This window comes from Python bivittatus, unplaced genomic scaffold, assembly GCF_059951505.1.
Source record: "Python bivittatus isolate LINGU-HERP-01145 unplaced genomic scaffold, Pbiv_v1 ctg000570_np1212, whole genome shotgun sequence".
Classification (NCBI taxonomy): domain Eukaryota; kingdom Metazoa; phylum Chordata; class Lepidosauria; order Squamata; family Pythonidae; genus Python; species Python bivittatus.
The window spans coordinates 13,743,524-13,764,785 of record NW_028277097.1 but is presented as its reverse complement, the minus strand read 5'-3'; the positions used below and the strand labels follow the sequence as shown (position 1 = coordinate 13,764,785).

The 21,262-nt window shown below is 39.2% G+C and overlaps 1 protein-coding gene across 1 annotated transcript in view; it reads left to right on the top strand.

The window, feature by feature from the left end:
* The window catches only part of DCC (DCC netrin 1 receptor), a 603,623-nt gene that overhangs the window by 509,505 nt on the left and 72,856 nt on the right, over positions 1-21,262 (top strand). Inside the window, exon 22 of the mRNA XM_088152996.1 lies at positions 9,340-9,372. Coding sequence (XP_088009122.1) covers positions 9,340-9,372 — 33 coding nt within the window. The remainder of the gene's footprint in view (positions 1-9,339; positions 9,373-21,262) is intronic.

The following is a 21,262-nucleotide window of genomic DNA, read 5'->3' as shown; positions in this document are numbered from 1 at the left end:
AAAACACAAGGCTAAGAGAGAACAGATATTAGGCTAAGAGCAGATGTTAATAACAATGGAGTCACCTCAGTTATCTCAATTCTTTCTGAGGAACCCCAAGACAATTTGCAAAGCTGGCAATTGATGGTTTCTCCTTTTTAAATCATCTTGTTTCCCTTTCCCTCCCCCTCCCCCTCCCCCTCCCTTTTTAAGCAGTTTGGACACCCTTTTATTTTCCCTATAAAATAACGCCTCAGGTGTAGCATCATTACAAATCACTGTGGGGGAAATGGAAATATTGTCTTCAAAGGATTAAAGGGGAAATCAATGATCAGCCCAACTGCTAAAACTTGAACAGACCTCCTATTCTTCCTACATCTGCACAGGACGGAAAAGGGAAGTTAGAGGAAATTCTGCGGCAGCCAGAACTGTTGAAGAAAAGCTCCTTCCCCATTTTGTCAGAAGATTTTACTCCCTTTGTGAAAGAGTCTGAGAAATGCCTCCTTGCAACATTTTCAGGGACTGGCAATTTATTCTCCAACACTCCTTAGATAAATTTGACCCCAGATTGGAACCTCTAGCTAAGCTCAGCCTGAAGGAAGCTTGATCATCATTTCCTTGTTTTAAGAACCTACATGGCAGTCATTTACATCATGTTATGTAAATGAGGCAGCTATACTGGGGGAGAAATGAAACCTTTTTTTAAATTAAAGTTATCATAAAGATTATTTGCAGTTGCAGGCTAAAGTGGCACGATGTTAAATACTAATATAAAGGTAATTGGAATATAACATCCTAAAATGAAGATTCAGCCTAATTTTACCTAACCAATAGCACTCATTTCATATTCCTCATGCCAAGAGAATTACCCACAACTCCAATGGAAAAGTTAATATAATAGATGCAGTCTGAAGAGAGAGGGAGAGAGAGAGAGAGAGAAAACTGCATTGGGGTAGAGAGATTGCATATTGATTTAAAGTAAGTGTCCTTTCTACTGCCTTTCCCCATTGCAAGGAAGCAGAAACAGGAAAAGTTGGGCACAAAAAATGCCACTGGACTGTGCAATCTGTCAAAAGGTGTGTAGAGGGCACTATTTAAACTGTTTAAGGACTGGTGTTTCCTTTTCAGCCTCTTTGCAGCACTAAGCAATTATCCCCTTGTCCAGCTGTGTTCAGATATCCTGGGATCACCCAGTAGTCCAAGGACTAACCTCTAAAAGGGGAATTGTATCTAAGGGTGTTAGAGCTTTCCCCTATTGTATAGTTTCCTGAGTTTGGGATTTTGGAAGAGGAATTTCAATCTGAGTTCAGTGCAGTTCAGGTAGAGGAAGAGATTTTGCCTTCAGGGCCCTGAAAGGGATCTTAAGCTCTAATAGTCTTAAGGGCTCCCCAGTAGATATGGCTTGTCCCAAAGCAAATAAATACATCATCAAAGGGTGCCTTTAATTTCAGGAGACAAAGTCATTTCTTCCTTCTGGGTGGGAAGGCAGAACGTTGCCATCCAAGCCTTCATTGTGCTTTACTTGTCTACCTAATTAAAACTTCAACAGATCATGTCAAACGCTTCACTTGGATTTATTCTTCATGGCAAGATTTGTGCCTTTGGCATATCAAGGCCTCTTTAATTGTACTTGACAAGAGACAGTGTGCTGAGTCAGCTTGCTAGCCATACAGATAGTTGAACGGTGAGGAACAGCCGCACGAAGTCTGAAGCTGCAAGAGCTACTCAGTGAGCGAATGAAACTCCCCCAAAGTCTACTGGGGATGTGATAAGTGGAAACAAAATCATTTGAGCTTCAACAACACATTCCCCTCTAAATTTCTTTTGGGAGACTGGAATTAGCCCAACAGGGTCCAGCTTCCAAGCCCAGAGAGATATATTTCTCTAGCCAAAGACTGCCCTTTTTTGCATGAGCTGATCTTGCTGAATGTCAAACGAAGCTGCTGCAAAATCAAATTGAATATCAGAAAGTGCCCCGCCCACAAAAAAGTTTTAATGAATGAATAGAAATTTAGAGGGGAATGTGTTGTTGAAGCTCAAATGATTTTGTTTCCACTTATCACATCCCCAGTAGACTTTGGGGGAGTTTGTGCAAGTTAAATTCATCTTTGCTAAAGCCATCAGTAGGGTTCTCATGCATCTGCAAAGAGAGAACAGGTTTTGATGGTCCTTCCTCTTTATCAGATCAATAATTTAGAGGCACCCTCAAGTCAAGCTTTACTGCATGGAGCCACATGAGCGTGCTGATGTAGTTCCCCTGGCAATAACATGGAAGTATTATGCCATTACGTTCTTCCAGCATGTTCCTTTTGACTTCCCAAACCAGGCTGAGATTTCCTGATAGTCTCCCACCCAAGTACTAATTAATCTGTGCCAATCTGCACACTTCAGCTAAAGGGGTTGAGCATGCACGTGCATATGGCGGTAGCTGGGAGGAGCTTCCCGTACTGCCGTGTCTGCCTGGAAAAAGATGTAGCTGCTTTAATGGGAAAGTTTGAAAAGAGGTAGCTTGTCCACCTTCTTTAAGGATTTGTAGTTCCTGACTAAGCGGGTCTGAATTTACTTCCTTTTTTGCTGTAATGTGCCAGGATCTAAGTGCTGCCCCCTACCAGTTTTACTTCATGCTTCTACTGCGTGCTGCAGGGAAGGGGAAAAGAAGCGTTAGAGGCTTTTTAAAAGGTAAGTAAGTGACACAGCATTAAACTATAATAACTGCTGTGCAATGAGACATTGCGGAATAAGCAGACCTGGTTATCTAATCAGCTCTGAGCAGTTAATGAATTCAGAATCATGCCCTTGGTGGAATTTATGCAAGATATCACGAAATTCTTCAGAGAACAGAAATTTAGATCAGCCAGGAGAGGCATTTAAAAAGAAAAAGGGGAAAATCCTCATTTCATTCTGTTTTCTAAAAGCCTATGCGGAATATATTTAATGCCCTGGCATGAATATGTAATGTCATTCAACCCTAAAAGGATCATGGAGCATAACATTAAAACTGATTTCTTTTTCCCCACCCGATATATCTGCCTCTACATATCCGATGCAAAGAGCTTCTGATGGTTGGCTTACACTCTGGGTTATATAACAGCGGTGTTTTCCTTTTTAGGATGCTAGAGGATGTGTGATGTTGCATAGAAAGAAAGTTGGCAATAACTATATGTAGGCTCACGCAGAGAGAGCAGAAGAGAATGGAACACAAGGCATTTAATTTTACATGGACAAAGGACGCATAGAAAAAAATAACTGAGTTCTGCAATACATAAATATGCATATACGTATGTGTGTGTGTGTATATGTGTGTGTGTGTGTGCTTGTGTGTGTGTATGTATGTGTGTATGAAGGACTGCAATAATGACTTTTAATTTTTTTTGTTGCACACAATAGATGCAATCTAATGAAAAAGTGTACAACAATACTACCTTTAAGTGCCATGTACAATTCAACAGGTTTTTTTCCTGTTTAATATTTGGCTCCCTCCTCTTTAAGTTCTACTGATTGCCATATTTGTAATATACTTTAATGTAAATCAAATAAAAATGAACAGAATTTTATGTGCCACCTTGGCCAATTTCCCCCCGCCCCCAAAACCATGCCTACCAAGAAATCCCCGGGCTGTTGAGAAATGTGAATTACTTACTCCTTGAGGAGGTATTTAAATTACCATGATGTAATTGGTAACAGTGACATTAAATTACATTTCAATGGGAGTTAGGTGTGCTTAGTTTTCACTGTGTTACATTCTCTTCCAACAAGAAGCCATCTTGAAAAATACCAGGGTTCCTGTCTTCCTCCTTACTCAAAAGCAAGCCATAGTCTTTGGGGAGAGCAAAAATAAAAAAGGCAAATATATTAACATCCACTCGTCAAAAAAAATGTGATGTTGCACCCCGCTTTCTCAAAACCCCCAAGCTCTTTTTTCTGTTAATGCAAAACATTAGCTAATTCAGTTCAATGTTTTGGGTGAAAAATAGTAAGAATAGAAGAGGAGAAGCCAGGCACTTTTGATATATTTACAAATTGACAGAGCATGCCACAACTTCCCTTCCAAGTTAATGATCCATAGGCTGAATTGTCCAAAAGGCAGACCGCCACTTCCAGCATTCCCCTATGTTTACAGCAGGCAGATTAAAATAATAATCCTGTATTACAGCATACACATTTGTCTTGCAGTTTCCACGAGCGACTGAACATTGGAAAATGAATGGTTCCATTCAAGAATGTACTTAACTAAAAGTATTGGCTCAAAAGAGTAGGCCTTTGTCTTTCAAATCATTCATTACGAGATTGCGTTGGCTTTCACCTGAGTCTAAAACTGGGAATTCAGGAAGAGTTGGACTAATGAGAATTATTCCCCTCTGCTCCAACTGTAGCATAATTTTATTCAAAACTGTCACTTCCAATTTTCAAATTAATTTTAATTGCAGACTGGATTCTAACTGCAATCTGTAAGGCAACTCCTTATTAAAGATTGCTTGTCAGGTGTCTTTGCCAAGTGACAAATTTCAACCAACCCAATGCCACACTCTTTTTCTTCCCTGTTTAGACACTTCTCCACATACATTATGTTAATGTTGGAGACTGTATGAACACTACATGGATGTCCTTTAGTATCATTTTACTTTTATGAATCTTTCATTAAGTAGGGTTGGCATACGTGAGGCAGGCCCTTGTTGATTCCATCCTTGGAATCCTACTCGTGTTCCCTTGAGGATAGGTAGAAGCACCGGTAATCCTGCTTTATCGGGTTTCCTAATTGCTTAAAGATTTCAATTTGTGTTCAGGTAGAAATCTTAATTAGAAGCCCACTGCTTCCTTTTGCATTCAACATAGGGAGATGATATAAAGTCAGCATGCTCTAAATAAAATGCCAGCCAGTCTTCACCAAACTGGCATCATCCAGACATGGATGCCAAAGTAGATAAGAGCGTAGGATTCTGGGAATTGTAGTCCTCTCACATTTAGAGAGCATCAGATGGGAAATTCTGTGCTAAGTAGCATTTTGAAGATATATACAAAACCAACAAGGGACTCTTCCCTATATGGAAGACTTGAATTCTTGAGTTGACTTATTAAGAAATTGCACTTATTCTGATGGATAGCAAAAGGAATGAAGCTATTAATAAGAAGGTAGATCTGTTACGAATGCCTGCACCTGCCTGCTTGCCTGCCTGCCTGCCTGCCGTTTCTTTCTTTCTTTCTTTCTTTCTTTCTTTCTTTCTTTCTTTCTTTCTTTCTTTCTTTCTTTCTTTCTTTCTTTCTTTCTTTTTCTTTCCTGAACATTGCTGCTTTGGTGACTTGAGTATCAGGTTGTAAGCTTATGTGAAAGGATTTCTCTTCCAACTTGGATGGAAGTTCCAAATTCAGTGGGTGGAAAGTGACACTGGATTTTTCCCTCCCATTTGTCTTCCAGACTCACTAGTACTTCTTCCCAAACTTGGGAAATCTATTATAGGCCTATTGTGGGATGGAGGGAATGATGGGAAAGGATCTTTGAATCTAAAATACCTAATACTTTTTTGATCCCTTGCCATCCCATGATGTCAGAACACTTTTATACTGACTTGATACAAATATGTTCCCTTTCATTGCACCCAATGGATGGGGTGGGGGGATATTCCCCTAAAATAGGAGGACCTCCCTTTCCATCTTTGCTCCTGCCCTGAGAATTTGAAGCTGGAGGGTGTTTGGAAATATTGTCAGGGCACTGGAATTCAGAGAGAGAGAGTATCCCTAATTTTCTGCCAACTCTCCAGTTGGGCTAACACTAAGAAAATCCGCCAAGTGTGTTTTTAAAAATCTTACTTAGGATAGTGGCTGCTATTGCAATAGAAAAAGAGAGATGTTACTACAGTTAAATGTTGATTGTTATACATGTCAAAACAGAAGTGAGCCAAAAAACCAGGAGAAATACCTGATTATCCATGCCTAATCACAATGCATGTTTTTCTTTAATAATGTGAAAACAGTTCCCAAACACTTTGATCTTGAAGGTTTTCCTCAGTAGGAATTGAAACAGGCTACAGTGCAAACAAATGGAGAAAATGCATAAAATCCTTGGTTATAGGTGCTCTGGGTGTAAACCTTTTATAAAGATTTGCAAATACAGAAGGGTGTTTTGCTTTGAGGATGGTTGAAAGGAAATGTCTTGCTACAGATGGTTTGTGAAGCGACCGAGTCCCTCACTTCCAAAAGCAAAGCAAAATAGGTGTGTGAATTTGCTTCTCTTGCTTTGTCACCCTCCTCCCATGCTCCCAGAAAACTTCTGGAGCTCCTTCTGACTTTTGTCTCTGTCCTGGGCTTGTGAGGAAGCCAAATTTTGCAAGGGACGAAGGAGGCTGCAGAAAGGAAGGAGGGACATCAAGGAGGCTTTCGTCAGTACAGAACCTGCAAGATGAAATATCAGTATGTTTTCACAGAGGTTGATCTCTTTTATGCAAGCCAGTTTGGTCTAGTGTTTATTGAACTAGAAGCAGGGAGTCCTGAATTCTAGTCCTGATTTGGACATGGAAGTGTACTGGTGTCTTGGGAAGAAGGCGAGGGCAAACCACTTCTGAAAATCTTGTCAACAAAATCGCCTAGGTTTCTCCAGGCAGTTGCCAGGAGCCAAAATCACTTGAAGGCACCCCCTCCCTCCCCAAAATTCCTTTACTGTATGCTGTAGCTCTTATAAAGCTATGCAAAAGTCTTCTTAGTTCATGTGTATTGGTATGAGTATTTCTCTCTTACCTGCTATTAACTGCTTAGTTGAACTTCATTCCTGGAAATTTCTTGGACTTTCTTTTTCGGTTATGTTTTGTATAAATTTTTATGTTTTATGTATTTATATATATTTATTGTTTTAAATGGTTTGTGTGAGCTGCCCAGAGTCCCCCATTGGGGGGAGGTGGGCGGAGATAGATAGATAGATAAAAGCAAAAATTAGGATCTGCTTTTTTTTCCCCCAGCTCCACCTACTATTTATTTCAGCTCCCTTCGATCAAGGTAATCACTATATATGCTCAATTGTGTGAGTGTGGTGTGTGTGTATTAAATTTTAAGAAGTCACTCAGTAGAGCAATACATACTCCTGTCTCTATTATTTTTTTACAGGAACATTTTTCATTCAAACTATTGATATGGTGTTTTTGCATTCTTCTGTTTTGATACTTGCCTGTATCTTTCACTGGACTGAATCCCTCACTGATATCTACTGTAGTTAAGTTTTAATTCTAGGCATTTGAATAAGGCATTATCTTTTATATATATATATATATATATAGCATAGTCCAGAAAGGTCTTTATATGATGCTTTGTGCAGGAGATGATGGAGAATTGGAGATCATTTTCCCCCATGCCGTCTTCTGGAAACCAGTTTCTAATTGCTGCTGTCATCTCCATATAAAGCAGGCTAATCAAAATCAAACCTTTATTAAGGCCTATGGGCCAGAAAGCACAACAGTAAAATACATAGAGCTGTAATTATTAATAAAACTTAAAACTTAAAAAAAATGCAATACAATTACATAAAATACATCATTATAGTAACTACAGTACGAATAACAGTGGCAATCACCAAAATTTGTGCTAAACATCAACCGTAGGTAAGACAGATACAACAACTGACAGCACAAAATCGGGCAACCTGGAAAGATATGTCAGGGTCCTGGTCAGACAAAAGCAGTGACAGACTGACGCTGTCCTCTCTACCAGGGTAGTTCTTTAAAATGGGATAAATATACGTATCTCTTCCTTGATTTATATAGCCATCCATCTCAGACCAGTGACTCTGGATGGTTAACAATAATAAAAACAATCAAACACTTAAAACAATACAGAAAATTAAATATAAGTATTCCTTGTTTTCTATGACCAAAAAGCCAAGAGCTGACTTTCTAAAATGGGCTGTCTTCAATTGATTCAGCAATATGCATTGTGCTTCAGATTTTTTCTCTGGAGTTTATAGAATGGAGATTGGATTATGAATCTATGTTTGGCACTTATAGTGAACATTATTTAACTTTTAACGATATTAAAACCACTTCTAAATAGGACATGGTATACAACTGTTTTCAATAAATAAATAAATACCCATGATACTATTCCCTTTTGGGAGAAGCAGTTTAGACAGAGTTCAAGAAAAGAGTATGAAATAATAAACCAAATATGTTAAAGACATAATCCCCATTCTCCATACTTCCAATACTATCTTTGTATCCTTATAAATCATCCTTGCTTCCACCTTATTATTTTTAAAAGGTGTTTTAAGTAAGCGTTCCACTTATTTAAATAAACCATTTCAGTTGTTTTTTTTTAAAGTTTTATGTGGGTGTTCATCCCTACTAGAAAGGTACATGGTTTTTGATGCTTACTTTATCACTTGTCTTTTGTGTCTGTAGAATTGAGTTGGAGAGACAATGAGTGTGAGTGAAACATTGTTCACTCTTATTATTTGACCTCATTGATAAAGAACAGCAGGATTTTGCAAATGTCCAGGGCTTTAAGTGGGAGGCCATCATAGAGTAAAGAACATAGTATGAGAAATCATCCAGATGAGTTAACATATCTCTAGGAAGATCGTGTGAATTGTCACCTGGTTTGGATAGGAACAGGAGTGAAGAGAAATAAGATTAGAAAAGCAGGGCCAGTGATAGTCCTATTCAGAAGTCTCTTTGATACATAGCTGCCAAATAAAGAAAGACAGCATTGTTAGGCAAAGTGTCTGGGAAACCTTTACTTCTTTCAGTTGTTTTGAAACAATAGGATAATGTTTAGAGCTCTAATGTGGTTTTAACTTGAGTTGGGTTATCTTCCACAATTTAATAAAGAGTGTGTGGCTGTACTTTAAGACTTCTAGCAACATATACAAATCTTAGACACTTCACTAGGCCACTTGTAACTGAATCTTTCTTTTGATAATTATTATGAAAAGCTGGTGAAATCACTTTTTGAAAAGGCTTAAAATGTTAACTACTTCTGTCGGAACTAGCTTTCAGAACTATCATGCAGGCGGATTTGTGTCTAATTATTCAAAGGAACAATCTCCTTTCCATCTCATTTTCACTTTTAATTAAGCTTTCCAGATGATACCTCAGATCTAAAAGGAAAACAATGTGGATTACTCCCCCATTTAGGAAAGCAACATCTAACTTCATTAGTAATGAGTCACAGATGATCCAAGTCACACTTGTGTTTTCAATCCCTCAAAATGACTCTGAGAAATGCTAAAATCTCGCCTTTTGTGCCCATCAATCTGCCAAGAAAAAGTGTGAAGTGGCACCATCTTGAAATAAAACTTGGTTAACAGAATTGTTGATTTGATGTGTCAATGTACAACCCAGAAAGTGTCAAAAATCTGACAATATTGTATTTGCTTTGCAGTGGAACAGCCTGACAAAATGGCTAACGATCAAGGTAAGATGTCTATTCCATGTCCTCTTCCCTTTTAGAACCAAAGCCAATAGTGGTTTTCCCTCTTTTGCCTTCACCTCTTCACCTGACTGGCACACCTGAGGAGCAGGCACTGGCATGATAATTAATTTTGTTAATGAAGTTCTGCTCACATGAGGCAACTGTTTTGATGGGAGCGATGTAAATTTCCTTGAGAGGAAATTGTTTTGTCTGTTCTGAAGGACCAATTAAAATGTCAGGCTCCTTTGTATGTTTTCCCCCCTCTCCCTACTATGCTTTGAATAATTCACATTAAGTATAATTAAGCCCAGCATAATTTCCATAACACACTTACATACTTTTGTGGATGATAGATTGAATTTCTGAAGCATCTTGGTAAGATACATGCTGCATTCATACATATGTATATACTTGTGGTAGGGGGAAAAGACCATAAATCAGCTTGTCTCTCAATCTGGGAATCCCTACTTAATAAAACAAGGCAAACTTTAATCAATGTTTTGAGACACCGTATTGGTAAATTTTGTTTAAAAAAATGACATTTGTTCTTTTTATTATTATTACTTGAAGTTGATAGTTTTTAGCTTTGGTTTCATGTTACAAGAAGAAAAACACCAGTTGATAACATTTAAGTATCCACTGGCTAAGCTGAAGGATTTAGGAGGCTGTGTTTGGGAATTTGAAAGAAAACTGACTTTTTCTAGTCATTTGATTCCACTGATTTAGCTATGGAAAATATCACATAATAGGAAGTTCATGTGTTAGTTTCATGTGGTGAAAAGTCCAATGTGGAGAAATGATGTTTATAGAATTCATTCTCAGAGATAATATGCAAATTGGGTCTTGGAATAATCCTGTATCTTCTAAAAAATTAAAATATTCCTCCGAAAGCTACAAAGAACACCAATACCAGATTACATTGAAAAAATGTTGGATGGTATCGGATTAACTTATCTGTAAGTAAAATCTGTAGTATGGACAGTGGGAAACAGACTGGATCTTTCTGCTGTGAAATATCTTTTTTCTCTGACCCAAGGATCTACCCTTCCCTCTCTAGATTATACAGTGTGGTGCCAGTGCAATGATGCCAACATTTGCATTGGATCTAACTGTCTAAAATTGCAATGAATGTAATTTTGAAGCCGGTGTTCAATGGCCCAGGTAGAGCCCATAAATCAGCTGACAAAAGCACAGTGTGTATAGAATCTTCACAAATATTATATTCATGCACACATGATCAGCAATCCCAGAGGTGACACTAGAGCTTTTGACTGATGTGGCAGGACAAGACAAGCTCACTCACATTGTCTCTGTTCCAGAACCTTGTCTGGAAGTTCCTCTTGATTTGCATACGTATTAAAATAAATGCTCTGGATTTTTTTTTTTTAATCCATATCTTGGGTCATTTCCTGAGCTGGCCCAAGACTAATTGTCTAATTTTATGGCTAAATGTTAGATGGGAGTCAGGAATATATATTCAGACCCCATATAAAAGCCAGCCTTGAAGCAAAGAATGAAGGCACCTTTAAATATTACTTCTCCAAAATGAAATCTCTACAGAATAGACCAAATAAACCCATATAAACTTTTTTTTGCTAGAGTTTGCAATTCCATTTCCAAAATTACACAAGTAATTGCAAAAGACAGAGAACTTCCCACTGTCTCACAATACTGACTCAGAATAATCCAAGCTATTTAAACAATGAAATCCAAACCCTTATTTTTTCAGACCAATCTGGGTTTAGAGGTTGCTTTTCCAATCCAAACCTCTTTAAGGACAGGATAACTTTCCCAGAATCATCAGGGCCTTCAGTGTGCCAGAAGAAAGAAGACAGAGAAAGGAGATCAGATCTTCCAGATTTTCCCTCTTCTCATATATTTTTTAATTGATCATGTGCCATTAAGTCATTGTTGACTCTTAACAGCCACATAGATAGTTTTTCTCCATGATGATCTGTCCCTAACCCGGTCCTTCAGGTCTTCCGATCACTGGTGCAATTGATTTCATCCACTTTGCTGCTTGTCATCCTCTTCTTCACTTTCTTTCCACCTTTCCCAGCATCAGAGCCTTCTCCAGAGAGCTGGGTCTTTGCATAATGTGTCAAAAGTAGGATTATTTGAGCTTGGCCATTTCTGCCTTGAGGGAGAACTCTGGGTTGGCTTCTCAGAATTAGAGTATTATTTAAAGAAAAGGAAGAAAGAAGTTGGGAAGATTCCAGAGTAGTGAAGTGGTGAAGAGAGAGAGAGATGGGTAAAATAGCTTTTGTATATTCCCCGGCTCAGATTATAATCTGTGCCTAAAACTAATTCAGAAACCTAATCAGATTAGAATTAAATCTACCTGCATCCTTGTTTAGAGAATTTCACAGGAATCTATAGCACACACTGTTGTTTAATTTCAGTGTATCATAACAGAGATTTTTTTAGCCAAAACAAAAATACCTCTAATAATTTATAATCCACACTTTCCACTTTTTTTTTTTTTGCATAAACAAATATAAACAAGGATTGAGCTTGGGCTCCCATCACTTCTGTCAATCTGTATTTGCCAAATATTCATGCTGATTAAAAAAGAAAAAAAAATCTTGCCAATGTTAGTAGGCAGTTATAAATAGACACACCAATCTACTGTGTTTGCTCTTACTACACATGTGAGAACACAAAATAGGTACCATTTTCCTTCCATCAGTGTAGCAATTTTGAGTAAATACAAAACAGGATCAAAGGCAAGGATCTTCTATCATTTGGATGACAGTACAGCTAATTTTCCTGTCCATGCTCTACCACCATAAGAAACTGAAATTTGGAAATTAAAATGATAAAAGAACAAGAGAAAGTGCTTGAAAGATAGAGATGAACTTTTGTGCATTTATTATTGTTGCATAAAGCTGTTGCTTTGGTAGGTGGTGTTCAGTGCCAGATTGGTTCAATTAAGATTTAAAGGGATATGAATATCTCAGCTTTTGGAAAGAAAAGTGTATATTGTAAGATAGCACCGCATTCTGAAAGAAGTGTATGCTGCTTTTTTTGAACTTGTTATCATTTTGACTGAGAACAGCAAATACTTCAGATAAGAGATATGGATCTTCTAAAGCAATTTAAAGACCATGTTATAACTTGGTAGTCTGAGAACACCTGAAAGATATTACTCTAGCCCAGTGTTTTTCAAACTTGGCAATTTTAAGATGTGTGGATCTTAACTGTCTGCTAGCTGGGGAATTCTGGGGGTTGAAGTCCACACATCTTAAAGTTACCAAGCTTGAAAAAGCCTGCTCTAGCCAATGGATGTAAACTTGGGGGGTGGGGAAAAAACATGGTGATGTCTCCTCCCTCCAGATTCTCTAGAGGGATCTGTGCTCCATGGGCTGGACTCTCATTTTGGGCTGGACTAATGACACCAAGCCAACCGGTATCATTAGACTTCCACAAACACCAATTTGGCAAAGCTCATTCAGCGTGATTGAGACACCCTCCAGCTTTCCATGGACCATTCAAAATGTCTGATACTCTCTGTCTCTTGCATTTTCATCTGCTATGTGAAAGGTTTTTTGGATACCTTACTTGACTGCAGCTGACCTATGACCCCTCCCCCAGGAATGAGGCACATTTACTCCCATGCCTGACCCATCCATGCAACAAGAGATTGGTGCATTAATGAGGCAACAGAATTGTATTTCTTCACTCTGCAAATGGGATGATCTCATTTTTAATGTGGTTTGTATCTTTAAAAATGCATGTAGTTGACTACTTAAAAAAAAAAAAGGCAGATTGAGCAGAACAAGGCTTGGGATAGAATTATTGTTCTTGAGGCAACAGTTTCTATTTTCAAGGAACTACTCTTTGTGAGAGAATGTGGGCATGTGTAAGATGGATTTGATTTCAAAATCAGTTTAGAATATGCAGAATACACAGTTGGGTAGGAGCCTTATTAGGATCAACCAAGATTGCACAATAAAGGTAGTGTGAGCTTTTGGGGTTTTCAGAATTCCTTGGCAAGGCAAGAATCTTGTGGCTCAGCTCAATTCAGAATAATTGATAAGCACTTTTTGAGTGTGACTCTCAGGCCAGCCAGCCAGCCATTTAATTTTCATGCCTTCCAGCCCGCATTTAACTAGCCTGTGGTCTGTAGTGAGGCAATTTTGTTCTCTATCTCATTCTATTTTATGAGTTCATGAGTTCTGCTCCACTACTAGATAACCCTTGACACAGAACATATGCCTATATCTGGTTACCTTTGTAGGTACATCTGAACACCTTCAGTGCGCTTTTAAATGTGTGCATGTAGGGAAAAGATGCAAAGATGTTTTCCATGTGGGAAAGATTCATTTATCCATGGGCAGGACCCTGCCCATCGATGTTTGTAGGCGCACACTGGCTCCATCGAAATGACACTGACTTCACATCACCTGAATGAATATCTTTGATATGGTACTAGCCAGGAACATTTTATACAGCCTCGGCATGTCTTTGCTATACACAGTACCGAACAAATGAGGAGTGCTCAGACAAATGCAGTTAGAAGCTTAGCATTATGAACAAGCTAAAGATCGGCCAACATATTCTGAGACCTGGCCTTTGCATAAACCAAGTGCTGGTGGAGAGGATTTTAAGCAGTGTTATTTACTGTGAGCATAAGAACTTAAGAGGAAATTGTCACACCATAAATCCATCTAGTTCAAATACTATCCTTGATTATAGACAAAAAAACAGGACAGGTTTGATATAAAGCTAGAGTTTTCCTCTTGCTGGCCTTCTATTCCTTTTCATCCATAAGCTAAGGATATTTCCTCCCTTAAACTAAGGTACAGTCCATAGGGTTCTAAGACCAGGAGCAATGTATTCTTGCCTCATTGGGTTTAACTGCTATATAAATTCAATGGGGATAAATAATGCTGATTTTTATCCCTTTGTATTGGCCAGAAAACCAATAGCAATATTAATATGCTGATGATGCCGTTATAGAGTCTCAGGCATTCAGGGCGATGAGGAACCCTTTAAACTTCAGCCTGCCCTTGCAAGGAAGAATATTAGAGCATTTACACATTGTCTTTAGAATGACCAAAGTTACAAAATTAACCAAAATGGCTGCTTTTCACAAATGGCGCATTTGTGGAACTGACATTGCACAAGCAAAGAGTTATAAATATCTGGAAGGCTTGCTTTTGAGGCAATACATTCTTAGAAGGCTCAAACTGAGTTTGAAGAGGCTGGTAAGTATCATAGCCACCTTCATATTATTTCATTCTACAGAACAGCATGTATCATTGTCCATTGTTGTTGCTGTTCAGTCGTTTAAGCCGTGTCCGACTCTTCGTGACCCCATGAACCGTATCGCGCCAGGCCTTCCTGTCCCTCACTGCCTCCCTGAATCTGCTCAGTTTCATGCTCATTGCTTCAGGGATGCTATCTAACCATCTCATCCTCTGCCATCCTCTTCTCCTTTTGCCTTCAATCTTTCCCAGCATCAGGGTCTTCTCCAAAGAGTCCTCTCTTATCATTAGGTGACCAAAGTATCTGAGCTTGAGTTTCAGTATCAATCCTTCCATTGAGTAGTCAGGGTTGATTTCCTTTAAGATTGACTGGTTTGACCTCCTAGCAGTCCAGGGGACTCTTAAGAGTCTTCTCCAGCACCACAGTTCAAAGGCATCAATTCTTCGGCACTCAGCCTTCCTTATGGTCCAAATCTCACAGCCATACATTAATACTGGAAAAACCATAGCTTTGACTGTGCGGATCTTTGTCGGCAAGGTGACGTCTCTGCTTTTTAATATGCTATCTAGGTTTGCCATAGCTTTCCTCCCAAGGAGCAAGCGTCTTTTAATCTCATGGCTGCAGTCTCCGTCTGCAGTGATCTTGGAGCCCAAATAAATGAAGTCTGTTATTGCTTCCATTTCTACCCCTTCTATTTGCCAGGAATTGATGGGTCCAGATGCCATGATCTTAGTTTTTTTAATGTTGAGTTTCAAGCCAGCTTTCGCATTGTCCATTAAGGTAAGGCTAAGGGCTTAGCCCAACTGTTGTATGGATCTCAGATTTGCCTATAGTATATTTTTGGACAGGTGGTAAGTATATAATCTAAATTGCTCACAGCTGGGTGCCCAGTGCAGCCCAGAAGATGGAAACAGACTTAATTAAGGATGAGGCCAGAACTTCCCTTTGGTGCTCTAATTTCTAGCAAAACCTGTACATTCTTCTGGCAGGACTGCCCTACCCTCATATGACTAATTTTAGTCTAACTGGTACAGGCACTTTGGAGAGGAAAGGCAATGGGCTGTAGGAGTAACCTTGAGGAACAGAAGGAAGAGCTGCAACCATTGGCCAGATAAAACTGAGTCTAAAGCAGAAATGTAGTTTGAGAAAGCATTCCTGACTTGACTCTCCCTAGTTCTATGAAGAAAAAGAGAGGGAGGGCGAAGGGTATTCAGACGTGCAAGATTCTGTTACTGTAACCATATAATAAAAGTAGTATTAGCATTTGTAACTTTGGTTTTCTAGTCTGGCCTATCTTAAAGGGCTGACAGGAAATGAGGCTTGTATGTTTTTCTCCTTAATTTTCTAATCTCTCAGGGATATGAGACTGCTGCTTAGATTTGCAGACAGGGGATTTTTTCATGGTGAACAGGAAAAGGATTTGAGTTCGTTGTCACCTTTCTGACAGGGTTTCTGAATCATTTTAAGCCCACCAGTCCCCTGAATAAATTAGGGCCTTGAAACATGGTAGAACTTTCACAATGGCTCCTTTCAGCATTCTCCCCTCGGTGTTCCTACAAAGATACCATAAAGTACCTTATGAGGAGCAGCTTTGCCTACATGGCACAAGGGAAATTGAAACAGGGAGTCACGTCCTCATGCCCTGTTTATCCAGATGTAACACTAGTTCTGCTTTCATTGGCCTGATTCTCTTTTTAGTGAGCACATGAGATAAACCTGATGAATTTTGTACACTCAACTTTTAGCAGATTGGAGGTGATCAATTACTACCCATGTGGCAAACTTCTGAGAAAACTATGGATTCTGAGCTTTAACCATTGTGAATTCACATTGTTTAAGGAACTGCATTTGATGCAGGCAACCAGAACCATGAAGTGCTGGCTATTCCCAGTTCCATGTTACTGAAGCGCATGTATTTATTACATTGTTGATGCTTGGGCAAGCATCATAGCAAAGAAATGTTCATTCCCATCTATTTCATTAGTGGTACCTTGGTTCACGAACTTAATTCGTTCCAAGATTCTGGTTGCGAGCCGAATTGGTCGCAAACCGAATCAAATTTCCCCATAAAGTTCAATGTAAATAAGGTTAATCCGTTCTGAACCATATGTATTTTTTTTAACCACAAAAATATGAAACTAAGTACAGTACAGTACAGTATGAAGAGAGAGAACACTAACCTTGCTTGAGGCAACACCAAAAAGCTTCACAGCAAGTGTCTGTCTGCGACCGTGATCTCGCCTAGAGGAAGCCACGACCACGTGTCAAAGCAGGGAAGATGGCCACGGTCGTGTTCATCACCCAATGCAGAGTTCGCGAACGGAAGCAAAATTTTGCGAACACTGCTGTTTGCGAACCGAATTGTTCATGAATAGAAGTGTTCGTAAACCGAGGTATTACTGTATCTTGCTTTCCACACTGATTATTCAGCTCCTTCGCTCTCCAATAAGCCAACAAACTGGGCATAAAGACAGTAGCCATATTGATGACAAGCAAGTGGATTTGCTTTATACATCTGTATGAAGAGAAGGATAATGTGACAAGTTAGCATAGAAAATTATCCTTTTGTGGAGTTTGGGAATTAAAAGAAAAAAAAACTACTTGTAGATAGCATAGGCATTACTACAGTAATAAATAAAGCAATGAAATTGGGTCCTTGGGGATCTATGGATCAAAGGCACATGATATCCTGTTTGAATTGTAAATTTTCTGTGATTTCTCATATGGCTTTGGACTGTGTCTCAGGGATATGTGCAAACAGCTGGAGCAAAACCATATTATTTTATTTCCCATCTGAAGCTATATTTAGGGAGGGGGATGTTTTAAATGATTTTGGTGATCAACCGAAAAGACTTGTAGACCTGTAGATCTGAAGGCAAAACAGGAGAATCAAAGGCTTCTCCAAAGTAGGAGCCCATGTAGCTTTATTTCGTGGGGATCATTGGTTAAAGCAAATGTTGCATGCCTTTAAGTCAATGAATTGGATAAAGTATATTGGGGGGAGGGAGAACGATACAGCTATCTATCTATCTATCTATCTATCTATCTATCTATCTATCTATCTATCTATCTATCTATTTCAATTTATATGGTCACCCATCTCAAATTCATGACTCTGGGCAGCTAACAATAATAAAAACAGCATGAAAATATAAAACAATAAAGAACAACAGCAGACACATAATCACCAGCCAAGGTAAACACACACACACAAAACACAAATGAGCACAGCAGTTGCACTGGCTCAGACACTCACTCTGATCCTCAAACTTGATGACAGATTGATTGATTGATTGATTGATTGATTATGTGCCATCAAGGAGTTTTCATCTCCTAGTGACCACATAGTTAGATTTTGTCTGTAACAATCTGTCCCTAACCTGGTCCTTCAGATCTTCCAACAGTGTACCCATTGTCACTGTAACTGAGTCCATTCATCTTGCTGCTGGTTGTCCAGACAAGAAGCACACCCAGGGGTACCAGCTCTATCTTTATTGTAAGGTTACATCAACAGAATCTTGCAGTCTGAAAGTATATCTCTCCCCACTCACCTTTACAGTCCAGGAAACCAAGGAGGATCCCTTCTGAGATGTTGGCCATGCCACCATTCCTTCCACAGACTCAATTGCCACTTGTCTGACTGTTGTCTAGTTTGTGGCTCTCCCAAGGTCATTTCCACATACCATTATATCCAGTCACTATGTCTCTTCCATTTCCACCCTCCACAACAGAAAGCTAAGGAATAAGCCATTGTTATAAAATGTTCTGCAAAAGTTACCTGTTGCTTGGCCTGTTTCTGTCTCCTATTTTTGTAAAGAAAAAGTTGTATGTCGTTTCATTTTGCTGGATATTTGGGGAAAGTACCAGAAGCCAAGAAACCATGCCCCTTGTAAGGTGAATGATCCCAATAGCTTTTTTCCAGTTTCACATATTTTAAGCAGAACTTGACAGAAAACTTCAGTCCATTTTGCAAAATCCCCTCATTTGAAAAATAAGCATGCAGAAAAAATCTGAGAGGGAGCATTTTGGGGGAAACATTGCATAAAGGGCAAGTTGTGTTCAGAAGGATTGGTATCCATATCAAAATAAGATTGATAACTGTTTTGTTTTTTAAATCTCAGAAAGGGACACCACCACAAGGTTTCTTTTTCTCACTTTTGGAGCTCATTAGCCACAGCCCCTGCCCAACTACTGACAATGATCTATGACCCAGGTGTATATCTGGCAAATTCAGGCTGCATAAAATCCACCAGCACTTTGACTGTAGCTGCCAACCCCCCTCCCAAAGTTTCATCAAGCTGTTATTAGAAGCAATTCCCCACTCCCGCCTCCAAACAAAGCATTGGGTTCTAATTACTGAACCATTCCTGAACAAGGATTGGCATGGAGCATCTGACAAGGCACTAGCCATTTGAGGCTGATTGCACTGAATCTCATTAATAAACAGTCTGCTGATTGTCTGAGTGAACAGCAGAATAGAAGTTGAAGATTCTCTCTCTCTCTCCCCCTCTCATTATTATTATTTTTAAATCTCTATTTGCTTTTTTTGTTGTAATAAAACAGGATAATTCACCGTCTGTCTTCCTTGGACTATAGCGAGCATGTTGCTGCTTGGTTACATGAAGCACAGAACTGTCTCTGCTCAACATTGTTTGGCTGCAAACCAGAAAACGTCTGGTCTATCTTGTCAAGATGCTTCCACCCAGCTGGTGGTGACACCTCTGCAAATTACATCTATTTCCTAATACCAACATTCACTCAGACACTTCGCCCTGTGCTGGAGGCCTCTTTGCCACTAAAAAAAAAAAAAAAAGCAGGGCAGAAAAAGCAAAGCAACTTTCCCTTAGCTCTGTGTGTGTGTGTGTCTGTGTGTGTCTATGTGTGTCTGTGTGTGTCTGTGTGTGTGTGTGTTTAGAGGAAGAGTGCCAAATGGAACACAGCATAGTACAATGCAGAGGGATTCAGATGAATTTCAGAGCCATTTTTAAACAAAGCAACACATTTCCTTCTGACTCGGGTATCTACAGCAAGCACAGAGATGGAAGAACAGGGGTGAGAAAGAATTTTTCAACAAAAGCTTATTTGTCTCCTCACCCAGAAAGTTGCTTTCACAACCCTCACCCACACCCCTGATTTTGATGAAACAGATGAAAAGGCAATATCTTCAGAGCTAAGGAATTAGAAAGATTTCCTGCAGTTGAAACACATAGCAGGGTCTGGAGATAATAGAATATAATTGGCCATCATTCTTATTGTTATTTTGTTTCAAAGGGGGAAAAAAATGGAAAGAGCCAGAAGATTTAGGAGTTCAGCAGCTACCAGGATTACATGGTCTTTGGGGGCAAGAGTGTAAACATTCCTTGTGATTAGTATTTTTAGAATTAATCATCATAAAATATTTCCCTATTCATAAACATGGCAAGTCTTAAAATGATTCTGTGAGAGGTAAGTAGGTAGATGATAGAGTGACAGACAGATAGATGGTATTCTAGCAAACCAGGACTAGAAACAATTACCGTTATCAAAACATGGCGATGGCTACAAATATGGATGGTTTTTAAAGGGGATTTGATAAATTCAGGAAAGTTATCAATATTACTCCTGGACTGAAGATAATACTCCCAAGTATGAGTTGCAGTATATAGGTGAGGTATACGTTCCCATTTCTTGCTTGAAATCATCTACAGATATTGGTCTGACCAGTGTGAGAAACCAAATTATGAGCTAGGGTGGGTCTTGGCCAAATCCAGCAAGGCTCTTCTTAGTTCTTAGAGTTCATGTCTTTATTGTTAAAGCAAATTCGAGGTCTTGATTATTTTGCTGTTAAAATTGAGATGTCTTTTTCAAAGCAAACCTCTTTCCTCCATACTCAATGGGACTTTTTTGATCCTCTCCCAGTATCCTTTCTTGCTAATCATTGGGATGATCAGAACAGACTAACAATTCCACTATAGGAGAAAGCACTGGAGGAAAGATTTAACAGAGCAGAAGCTATCTTCAGTTAACTGTAGTTGAGCAATGTTTTCTACAACAGGGGAACCTAGTCATAATACCCACATTAAAAACATATGACAATTCTTACTGTTGGTCCTCTTTCAGCATTCTGTATTCCTAGTGATCAATGAAGGTTGTGTGAATCCCCAAATATAACTCTGTGTTCAGAATATCTGACACTAATTTTAGGCCTGCTAAAATCTTAACTACAGAAATATGGGAATAGTTCATTTAAAGATGGAGAGGTTTCGCATGGTTTAGGATTTGTAAATATGGTTCTACCAGACAAGTAATGTCACTTGTCAGCCAGTCATTATATGCAAATGACTAATTAGAGGAGACCTGCACAACTTGGCAGCAGGTAAGGGCCAAAATTAAATAGGCTAAATTTCTTTAGGCCGCAGATAGGTTTTTAGTGCCTCACTTCCCAAGTGAGCTTGGAAATGGTCGTTCTCCCAGAGCTGCTTCGGTGAGTAATTTTGCCATCCTCATCGCCGTCATAATGTGTCAGCGCTCACAGGCTGAGCGCTGCTTGGTTATTTCCCGGAAATCACCCCTGCGACAGTTCATTGTGGAAACTTTATTTAAAAAAACCCCACATACTGCATTTTTGGACCTCGCGCTCCCGAGCGATGCGGACTGCATGAAATCCTCTGGCGGGCCACAAGCAGTCCATTGGCCGTATGTT